The sequence below is a fragment of the Oncorhynchus masou genome, chromosome 1, assembly GCF_036934945.1.
Source record: "Oncorhynchus masou masou isolate Uvic2021 chromosome 1, UVic_Omas_1.1, whole genome shotgun sequence".
NCBI lineage: Eukaryota > Metazoa > Chordata > Actinopteri > Salmoniformes > Salmonidae > Oncorhynchus > Oncorhynchus masou.
In genome coordinates, this window is record NC_088212.1 from 66472378 (window position 1) to 66483847 (window position 11470).

The window sequence follows — 11470 nt, forward strand, 5'->3', positions numbered from 1 at the left end:
GACAGCTCTATTGCTGCCAGTTTGCAATGGGAAACCCTCAATATGCTCTTCAGTGAATGTAGCCTTTGCCTGTTTTGATCATTCACTGCCACACATCAAAACCAGCTGACACCTCCATCCCTTCCCCTCAGCTCCACCGATTGCTGGCTCAAGCCAGCAAACAATAACACAGTTAATGGACTTTTTGAATTAACATTAGTCAGTTTAACATATCAAATTATTCTAGATCATCTGCATAACATCTCACGCATAAACCAATAGGAAATCACCAGGTTTTTTTTTGCGATCAGAATCTTTTGGATAGGGCAGGGTCAATGAAGACCTGAACTGGGCACAGGTCACAGAAACACATCACAGAGGATTATCACAATTATAACAGCTTTTATTATTGTCTTATTTTTCCCTCCCGTAAGCAATCATCAATCAAATATTTATTTGCCTTTCTTGTCTTTTATTATTTGTAGATCAGTCAGTCATAATGTACCCATGATACATCACGGTTTTGATGCTCTCGAACACGACCACTATGGAGCTTGAATGGAAAGGCACACTGGCGCACTGCATAATGAACAAATTGAAGTTCCCTACTTTGCGCATGGTAAAATAGTGAACACAACACCATTTATTATTAAAAAACATTTACAGATTTCTAAACAACTAGTATACCTACTACTTTTGAAAATACAACAAATACTACTGTGAAAATACAGAATGTTTCTCTTTCAGTCGAAAGAAGTTTAGGCTGCCAAGAAGAGAGATAAAACATTTGCTACCGGTATTACACCAGTGGGTCATATTATTCTACCAGTCGCTCGCTGTACTACCCGGACATTGTTTTGTGAACACCTATGTATTTGTTCTAGAGCGGAAGTGGAGCCAGGTCTTTGAGACCACGGGGACAGCTGAACACATTTTGGGAATATATTGGAGCAGGGACGTGGATTTCCATCAGCCAATATGTCTCGGGGTTCAATTGAAATCCCCTTACGGGACACCGACGAGGTAAGGACTAGCTACGTTGCTTTGTTTGACCGTGGATTGCTACAGCTAGCCTACTAACGTTAGCTTTAACGTAGTATTGCCCTGTGTTTGTTGACTAACTTCAGCCAGATCGCTAACAACTTCTGAGATTTTGTAAAAAACATTTTTTACTATCAGTCATGAAAATTATGGGTCATAACCCAGGTTAGACTTGTAAGTTGTCTATTGCTACAGTTGATATTGTCGTTCAGATCATTCAGTAAGCGAACTAGTTTGCTAGTTAATTAACGTGAGATACAAGTCTCAGGAACCAATCAAATGCAGCCACTTCTTGTCCCCAGTCAAAACATTTAATAAAATAACTTGGCCTCTGATCAAGCTTTTTAGCCATAGGTTAAAGGGCATGTTGTATGTGTACAAACTGGTGTTCACGTAGACCGGTGTCTTGTTAGTGAATCAATTATGTTTTTCTCTGTAGGTTATTGAGCTTGATTTCGACCAGTTGCCCGAAGGAGATGAGGTCATCAGTATCCTGAAACAGGAGCATACACAGTTGCACATATGGATTGCTCTTGCTGTAAGTATGAATACACAGACTGGTATGGGAATTCATTTAACCCTTAAAAAATGTAATGGTTGAATTGATAGTTGTACATTTTACTCTGTGTGAGTGTTGCATCAAATACAGTAAGATTGTAATTTGTACTGTTACCTGTAACTCCTCCCTGTAGCCCTACAGGCTTGCCGCCATGTACAGTTATTTTAGGGCATACCATTGGAGAGACGTGTGAGATATTTGCTGACCTGTGCCTGTTTGGAGACACTTTTCCCATGTCGGAGAGTATATCCGTGGACAGTTCTGTTAAGGAAATTGTCGTCTGCATCACTGAAGGAAATAATTTAATCCATTTGTTAGAGGATACCACCCCCAAGTCAACCAAACATGGATGTCAATGTTTGCGTGAACACACTCTGTTCTACTACCCGTTTGCAGCAGCATGCTGCCCAATTGTGAGGTTGATTAGCTTGACAAACAAGTGTGAAACACACAAGCAAGACACAACATGGAATGTTTTGATTTGGGGGGGGGGGTGGTAGCATCTAACTATTTAATGTAATCATTTCCTGGGCACAGTCCGGTGACGTAAACAACCATTTCCTTATCAGAACTGTCCACCAACCTCTGATATATTCTCAGACGTGGGAAAAGCGTTACCAGACAGGCACAGGCACAGGTACGGGTCGGCAAATATCTCCCAAGGTGTCACACACAACTCTGGTCCAGGAAATGGGCTATCCTCCCTGGTGAGTTATGTAGATGCATTCCCACTGACTGGGGGTTTGTTCAGGGATTGTTTGTCACCAATATAAACAAAAACATATTTTTCTTTTAGCTGGAGTATTACAAACAGACAAAGACGGAGGACTTTGTCAAGCTGCTGGAGGCGGCCCGTATCGATGGGAACCTGGACTACAGAGACCATGAGAAGGATCAGATGACCTGTCTGGACACCTTGGCAGCCTACTATGTCCAGCAGGCACGTAAAGAGAAGAACAAAGATGCCAAGAAGGAGCTCATCACTCAGGCCACCCTGCTCTACACCATGGCAGACAAGATCATCATGTACGACCAGGTAAGAAAATCTGCTTCACAATTATTGGATAATGTGAAAGTTAATTTCCCCATCATAAAAAATCATAAATGTAATCTATTTGTTTGTAACAGAACCACTTGTTGGGAAGAGCCTGTTTCTGTCTGCTCGAGGGGGACAAAATGGACCAGGCTGACGCTCAGTTCCACTTTGTCTTGAATCAGTCCACCAATAACATCCCTGCTCTACTTGGTAAGTAAATCACAAAGGGAAAGATCTACCATTACAACCACAAAGGTTCACTTTGAAATAGGGCCTAACCATTATACATTTTATTTCAACAGGTAAAGCTTGCATCTCCTTCAATAAGAAGGATTACAGGGGAGCACTGGCCTACTACAAGAAGGCTCTGCGCACAAACCCTGGATGTCCTGGTAAGCATTTCACTTGCACCTGTCATATTAAAAATAATATCCCTGGTGTCTTCTAATATACTGTCACTATTTATCTTTCCAGCCGAAGTGAGGCTGGGGATGGGCCACTGCTTTGTCAAGCTCAGTAAGCTGGAGAAGGCCCGTCTGGCCTTTGGCAGGGCCCTGGAGCTCAACTCCAAGTGTGTGGGAGCCCTTGTGGGCTTGGCTGTGCTGGAGCTCAACAGCAAGGAGCCCGACTCCATCAAGAATGGAGTGCAGCTCTTATCCAGAGCCTACACCATCGACCCCAGCAACCCCATGGTGCTCAACCACCTAGCTAACCACTTCTTCTTCAAAAAGGTGAGAGGGTTGTCATCTTATTCCTGGTATATAGTAGCATGTCTTGACCTGAGCATCGTTTATCATTCACATTGATGTACTTATTTTCAGGACTACAGTAAAGTGCAGCACCTGGCTCTCCATGCCTTTCACAACACAGAGGTGGAAGCTATGCAGGCTGAGAGCTGCTACCAGTTGGCCCGCTCCTTTCATGTACAGGTAAGCGCTAAGGCCTCAGTTTATTTTTCAGGAAGACTTTTGCTTTTCTAATTGAATTGGCATTACATCTCTCCTTGCTTGTGTGTTTCAGGAGGACTATGACCAGGCCTTCCAGTACTACTACCAGGCCACCCAGTTTGCCTCGTCTACCTTTGTGCTGCCTTTCTTTGGCCTGGGGCAGATGTACGTGTACCGTAGAGACAAGGAGAATGCAGCCCAGTGCTTTGAGAAGGTCCTAAAGGCCTACCCCAACAACTATGAAACCATGAAGATCCTGGGCTCTCTTTATGCTACTTCAGATGATCAGGAAAAGAGAGACATTGCCAAAGTAAGTAAAACTGCGATGTGAAGGTGAACCTCACATGAAGTATATGTTCTTTGTGGCATTATCTCTTAACTTGTAACTCTGTAGATGTCAATCAGCACTATTGCAAAAATCAATAACATGTAATGTCTTTGTGTTCTGCAGGGTCATCTGAAGAAGGTGACCGAGCAGTACCCTGATGACGTGGAGGCCTGGATCGAGCTGGCCCAGATCCTGGAGCAGACCGACATCCAGGGCGCCCTCTCTGCCTACGGCACGGCCACCCGCATTCTGCAGGAGAAGGTCCAAGCTGACGTCCCCCCTGAGATCCTCAACAACCTGGGGGCTCTCCACTTCAGACTGGGGAACCTGGGAGAGGCCAAGGTACAGTTTAGGAGGATGGCAGAGATGCCTGACTAGAATTAGTCATTACATATTGTAGCAATTAATTAATTAACTACTTGAATGGTTATTTGTAGTTTCGTAACTTGCTTTTGTGGTGATGGTAGACACTAGGGTTGGGTGATTTTCGATTGTGTCGTCTATCGGCAATGTTTGACAGCCATTGTTGATAGTGACGACATCGTAATGTCACACGATAGTTTAGCGTATTTGAATTTGACTGCACCTCTGGAGTCTGGCAGCGAACAACAGCGCTGCGCAGAGCACACAGCAGGGCAACATGCCAAATGGCCTATTCCCTATTTGCCATAGCCTAAATGTTCAATACATATGAGGTTGTTAGACTGTTAACATAATGCAAGAGAACAATGTAAACTCAGCAAAAAAAGAAACGTTCTCTCACTGTCAACTGTTTATTTTCAGCAAACTTAACATACAAATATTTGTATGAACATAACAAGATTCAACAACTGAAACGTAAACTGAACAAGTTCCACAGACATGTGACTAACAGAAATTGAATAATGTGTCCTGAACAAAGGGGGGGTCAAAAGTAACAGCCAGTATCTGGTGTTGGACACAAACTGCATTAAGTACTGCAGTGCATCTCCTCCTCATGGACTGCACCAGATTTGCCAGTTCTTGCTGTGAGATGTTACCACACTCTTCCACCAAGGCACCTGCAAGTTCCCGGACATTTCTGAGGGGAATGGCCCTGAACCTTTTAGGTCTATTTTTATTTTATTTAAACCATGTCTTAGGCCTACCTAATGGTTTCTGACAAGGAACACCAGCATGTTCAACTTTTCTGCCCCAGAGTAGCGAACTCAGCGGGATGATGGACTTGTAAATGTTGACGGAGGTTTGTAGTCTGTCGATCCTTTGCCCTGATTGTCTTTTTACACATTCTGAAAGTGACTTAGGTCAGGTCTGCTGGCTCACCTTTATTCAGGTCTGCTGGCTCACCTTTATCATTCAGCCTGAAACCAAAGAGCCTCCAAACAGGCAAAGACAAGCTTTTTTTTCCCTCCAAGGAGCCATAGTTTTTTTCTGTTATGGCATAAGGCAGATAGTACTATAGTGAAATCCCATCCCACCTTTTTAATTTTTTTTTGTCTGAAACTGTTGGAAAGTAGCCTAATGAAATGACAGTACACTTGATACGGCTATAATATTAGTTTTTAACTGATATCGGAGCATTTTATTATAAACAAGAGAAACCTCTCTCCCAATTTTGTATATCATTTTACAGCCTCAACTAGATAAATAACTAGGCTTTACACTGTTCAGGTCTAGAAATGTGTCCTTTTATAGTGCGTTCTTCCCGCCAATCGACTGACCCCTCCTGTGCAACGCGCACGCCCCAGATTTTAATATATATATTTTTTTACTATACAACCGCATATCAATGATGTTTGGACAGGATGATGTGTCATTCCAAGCATCGCCCAACCCTTGTAGACACAACAGAGCTATAAATAGTTTTCAGGGGTTTGTTCTGTCTGTCCATGTTTAGAAATACTTCCTGGCTTCTTTGGAGCGGGCCAAAGCTGAGGGAGAGCATGACGAGCATTACTACAACGCCATCTCTGTCACCACCTCTTACAACCTAGCCCGGCTCTACGAGGCCATGTGCGAATTCCACGAGGCGGAGAAACTCTACAAGAACATCCTGAGGGAACATCCCAACTACGTTGACTGTAAGCACTGAAGACACACTGTATGTTTTGGTTAATTGCTGTCTCCTTAGGTTGTGTGCGTATCAATTGGTCCTTTGTTGTTGCTTGCAGGTTACCTGCGTCTTGGCGCAATGGCTCGTGACAAAGGAAACTTCTATGAAGCTTCCGACTGGTTCAAAGAGGCTCTGCAGATTAATCAGGATCACCCAGACGCCTGGTCCCTGATCGGGAATCTCCACTTGGCCAAGCAGGAGTGGGGTCCGGGTCAGAAGAAGTTTGAGCGTATCCTCAAGCAGCCGTCCACTCAGAACGACACTTACTCCATGCTGGCCCTGGGCAACGTGTGGCTCCAGACCCTGCACCAGCCCACTAGGGACCGGGAGAAGGTACAGCAGAATATCAGTTGTTTTGATGTGGAGCCATAAATCATCACTGTCAGAAACATTGCCTTCATCATTTGTCTGTGTCTGTGGTTGTGTCCCTCCAGGAAAAGAGACATCAGGATCGAGCCCTGGCCATTTACAAACAGGTCCTACGAAACGACTCCAAGAATCTTTACGCTGCCAACGGCATAGGTTTGTTGGCCTTCACTCACTCATTGTATTCACATAAATGCTTAAGCACAGTCAAGTCTGAGTATTAACTATTAGCATGTAAATACCTCATAGTTTGCCGTCTTTTCTGTCCAGGTGCCGTCCTGGCCCATAAGGGCTACTACCGAGAGGCCCGTGACGTGTTTGCCCAGGTGAGAGAAGCCACAGCTGATATCAGTGACGTCTGGCTCAACCTGGCCCACATCTACGTGGAGCAGAAACAGTACATCAGCGCTGTGCAGATGGTAAGGCTCTGTACTGGCTCATAGTACACACTGCAGGGTTTTTTATATTCCTTTTTACATTTTTTTTTACTTGAGTTCTATTAAAATATCTTATCCACTCATTGTGCCGTTTAGTACGAGAATTGTCTGAAGAAATTCTACAAGCATCAGAACACTGAGGTGCTGCTGTACCTGGCTCGGGCACTCTTCAAATGCGGGAAACTCCAGGAGTGCAAACAGACTCTATTGAAGGTGAGATGTGTGTGAAACGAAGCGTCTCTCATTCCTTTTAGTAACCCTATGGCTGGGCTTCATTTGCCTGAGCTTGTTTATGCGAGAGCAGGGTGACCCTTGTGTGAGTGTTCCGTTACTAGGGTTGCAAAATTCGGAGAACTTTCTATAAATTCCAGGGTTTTCCTGATATCCCGGTTGGAGGATTCCCGGAATCAGATGGGAAGAAACAGGAAATTCAATATCCTCCAACCGGGATTTCTGGGAAACCAGGGAATTTATTGAAAGTTCATGGAATTTTGCAACCCTACCTGTTACTCACTGATGGCTCCCGAGTTGCGCAGCGGTCTAACTCACTGCATCTCAGTGCTAGTGGCATCACTACAGACCCTGGTTCGATTCCAAGCTGTACCACAACTGGCCGTGACTGGGTGTCATATGGCGGCGCACAATTGGCCCAGCATCGTTAGGGTTTGGCCGGGGTAGGCCGTCATTGTAAATAAGAATTTGTTCTAAACTGACTTGCCTAGTTAAATAAAGGTTAAATGGAAGAAAAAAAAGTGGCTGGCTGTGTCCCCAGGCGCGTCACGTGGCCCCCAGTGACACGGTGCTGATGTTCAACGTGGCCCTGGTGCTGCAGAGGCTGGCCACTCTGGTGCTGAAGGACGAGAAGAGTAACCTAAAGGCTGTACTCAGTGCTGTCAAAGAGCTGGAGCTGGCCCACCGGTACACCCTAAACTCACTTTAACACCTCTCCTAAAATGATCCTTCACTTTTCTCAGCCTAATTCTGTCTTCTCTTTTTGTTGCAGGTATTTCAGCTACCTTGCCAAGGCTGGTGACAAGATGAGGTTCGACCTAGTGCTTGCCTCCACTGAGGCCAGGTCAGTTTGAACAAATATCTCCCCTCTAAAATCCAAATTCAGGCCAGTACTTACTTCATAGCCTTCAGTAAATCAATAAACCACTCTTAGCCAAAATTCAGATCATATCTCAGAGGAAATTAGAGGAATGACAGCTGAGCCCAGCCATCAGATGTCGGGCTAAGCCTGGATTGTGAGCTGTGTTTGTGTGGGGGCCGTTGCAGGCAATGCTCTGACCTGCTGAGTCAGGCCCAGTACCACGTGGCTCGGGCCAGGAAGCAGGACGAGGAGGAGAAGGAGATCCGGGCCAAACAGGATCAGGAGAGGGACTTCCTGCGCCAACAGATGCATAAGGAACAGGTCTGTCTATGGAATGTCACATCTCTGCAAGTCCCTCATCCCTTCTATGTTGTACTTGTAAACCATAATGGATAAGACATTTAAGTAAACAGACCTTACTTGAGCCTGTGATGTCTTGAGTAACATGTTTCTTTGGTCCACTGTAAATGTATTCCTTTATAACAGTGTGACTAACCCACTGACCTTGTCTTCCTCCTGCCCCACCAGGAGGAGAAGAGAACCAAGCAGGAAGAGGATCAGAAGAAGCTGCTGGAGCAGAGAGCCATGTATGTGGAGAAGACCAAGGGTCTGCTCTCCTTTGCCGATGGAATGAAGGAAGAAAGGAAAGAGAAGAAGAAAGGTGGAGGCCGAGTGAGTGTAAATGTGTCGAACAGCTAGTGCAACGCAGAGGTTTGGGTTGGTCAATGATTAGCTCATGGCACATCAGATTGATATGAATCTCAAACAAAGGCTCTAGGGTGCAGTGTGACCATATTGTTTGTTTTGTACTCCCCAGCGCAAGAAAGGGGGTGACTTTGATGAGTTTGTCAACGATGGCTCTGATGAGGACCTGCCAGTGAGAAGGAGGAAGAAGAGGAAGGGTGGCAGCGGAAGTGAGGAGGAGGGCCGCAAGAAGAGGAGGAGGTGAGACTGCTGTGGAAAGTGTTTTATTTGTAGTGACCAGTAGGAAAATGGCCTGGTGTGAGTGGCACTGTGACTGTGTATTTCAGACCCAACAAAGGGGGTGACGATGGCAGCGATGACGAGGAAGGAGGCTCACGGCCCAAAAAGCAACGCAAACCCAGAGCGGGCGGCAAGAAGTTCCAAAGGGTCAGTTAAATCTAGTTTGTTACTGTCTTTTTGTCTTTCTAATGTTTTTTTTTTTTTTTTCAAATGCCCGGCCTTAGGCCCAGAGTTGTAACAGTTCTGTATTTGTCTAGGCCGAGCCTGTGCCACCGTCTCTCAAAGGCAAGATCAAGTCAAAGGCCATCATCTCATCCTCTGACTCTTCATCAGACGAGGATGGACTGAAAATTGCCGAAGACCGGTAAGGGCAAAAACTCATTCGTACATAAAGTGCTACATAAAATACAACTCCGAAGAGTTTTGTGCCACTAATATGTCATATCTGTTGACCACCCAGAAACCCCAGAGACAGTGGTTCAGGCTCTGATAATGAGGGCAGCCACAAGAAGCGCATCGCCTCCGACAGTGAGTCCGACGGGGGCCGGAACCGCTCTGGCAGCGACGCTGGAAGCCCCCAACGCTCCGAAAACTCGGGTAGCGACTCAGGCAGCGAACGTCCAGTGAAGAGGAAGAGAGTGCAGCAGCAGTCTGACTCAGAGCAGTCTGATAACGAGAGCAAGAGGAGCCGCTCTGGGTCAGAGAACGAGTCCCGGCCAGGCTCACCAGCCGCAGCCTCTGGCTCTGAAGCGGGCTCTCCAGCGGGCTCCCCGGCAGGCTCCCCACGCCGCTCCGACAATGGATCAGAACCAGGGGGTTCTGCCAACGAGGCCTCCAACCACGGCTCTGGCTCTGACAGCGACTGAGGCTTCAAACTCAGAACTGACTTTTTTCCCCCAAAAAAAAGTTATTTTGACATTTAATTTTTGTAGAGGCTTTTTGTTCCATCTTGGTTTGTACCATGAAATTGAAATGAGCACATGCAGTGTAGCTTTGTGGCCCATAATGTGGGTTGTCTTTAATCGTTTTTTTGTCACCAGACTGTTAAGACTTTTGCATTGATGCTGTACCTCGTGTCCTTTTGTTTTGGTGATGATTGATGGGAAATGTGACTTGTAAGTATTCTGACAGCTGTAACCCATATATTTTATATTTTAAAATGATTGGAAGAGGTGATGTCATGGAAAATTAGTAAATTGGCCCAGATTTGGGACAAATTCTATGTAGATAATAAACAAACTCAAAATAAATATTTAGTTTTTCTATTTCTGATTTAAGCTGTTAGTATGACACTGGAAAACAACTTGACACTTATCTTCTGATTATGGGGTAATGTGTCGTAATTGTTTTGGCTGCATTTGCCTTGTTTGTGTATCAACATGCCCTCTGCCATTCAGAAAAATATTGTTAGTCATGTCGAGGTGAATAACATGCCAGATTACAAGTTCAGAATCAATAGTGAGTGTATATATGTGCCATTTAAAAAAGAGTAACGTCCTTTATATGGAGACAAGAAGTGCTAAGTAATCTGGCAGCAGACCTAGGTAATGTAATTATAGAGTTGACACATCGAGACTCCAAATAAATGGCCCCATTCCAGAGGTACCTCTGTGGGTCCTGTCTGTGGCTAGCCTCTGGAACTGACACCAGATCAGGGTATGTCTGACGGGGCTGTCTGAAGAACGTATGTTGTAGAGCACGTGTCAAACTCGTTCCACGGAGGGCAGAGTATTTGCAAGTTTTCACTCCTCTCTTGTACTTGATTAGTAAGGAACTCCCCTCACCCGGTTGTCTAGGTCTTAATTGAAAGGAAAAAACATAAACTAGGCCATCCATGGAATGAGTTTGACGCCTGTTTGTAGAAGTTTTCTCAGAGTTGTCACTGTGTTGGTAGCCTAAACATGGTTCTAAATATGGGTACCAGTGTAGTTCTGTTCAAAGTGCAGATGGGATGCTTAATCTAAGAATAAAAGCTCATAAGGAAATGGGACTATAGAAGTAAAGTGAACAACTAGGCTTTGGCAATAGCCTAAAGTGTATTGCAAATGCTCAACACAATTCTGGTGAATACTCCAACCCCACTAAATACACTGATCCATTGCCTTATTTAGCTGTGGACATGCTGTACAACTGCTACTAATGGGCCTCATCTTCCCCTTGCAACCACTTACTGACGTGCAAAATTGCTACAGTACTATATTTAAGCAATAAGGGCCGAGTGGGTGTGGTATATAGCCAATATACCACGGCTAAGCACTGATGCAACGCGGCGTGCCTGGATACAGCCCTGAGCTGTGGTATATTGACCATATACCATAAACTGGTTACCAATGTAATTAGAGCAGTAAAAATAAATGTTTTGTCATACCCGTGGTATACGATCTGATAATCTGTCGGCCAATCAGCATTCAGTGCTCGAACCACCCACTTTATGCCGCGTCACATCTGTCCTTTGCAACCTACTTCAATAAGAAAGTACGTTTCTCTCTAACCATAATTTCTTACAAAATGCATACCACGTGTGGGCACTGATGATCTTTGACGTGTTCTCCAAAAGGATCAGTCCATTGGAATAAAACCTTTCAGTATGGGAATGGACAAATAATGG

The 11470-nt window shown here is 44.9% G+C and overlaps 1 protein-coding gene across 1 annotated transcript; it reads left to right on the top strand.

Annotated features, from left to right (window-relative positions):
- Positions 1 to 863: 863 nt before the first annotated feature.
- Positions 864 to 10112, top strand: LOC135548362 (RNA polymerase-associated protein CTR9 homolog). The gene is made up of 22 exons (XM_064977891.1): positions 864 to 1002; positions 1460 to 1558; positions 2376 to 2615; positions 2708 to 2825; positions 2918 to 3007; positions 3090 to 3346; positions 3437 to 3544; positions 3636 to 3872; positions 4014 to 4232; positions 5767 to 5950; positions 6041 to 6315; positions 6417 to 6504; positions 6619 to 6767; positions 6882 to 6998; positions 7558 to 7703; positions 7789 to 7860; positions 8064 to 8199; positions 8407 to 8550; positions 8696 to 8823; positions 8910 to 9009; positions 9120 to 9226; positions 9323 to 10112. Exons 1-22 carry the CDS (start codon positions 958 to 960, stop codon positions 9726 to 9728), a joined length of 3465 nt encoding a protein of 1154 aa, XP_064833963.1. The 5' UTR covers positions 864 to 957; the 3' UTR covers positions 9729 to 10112.
- Positions 10113 to 11470: the final 1358 nt, after the last annotated feature.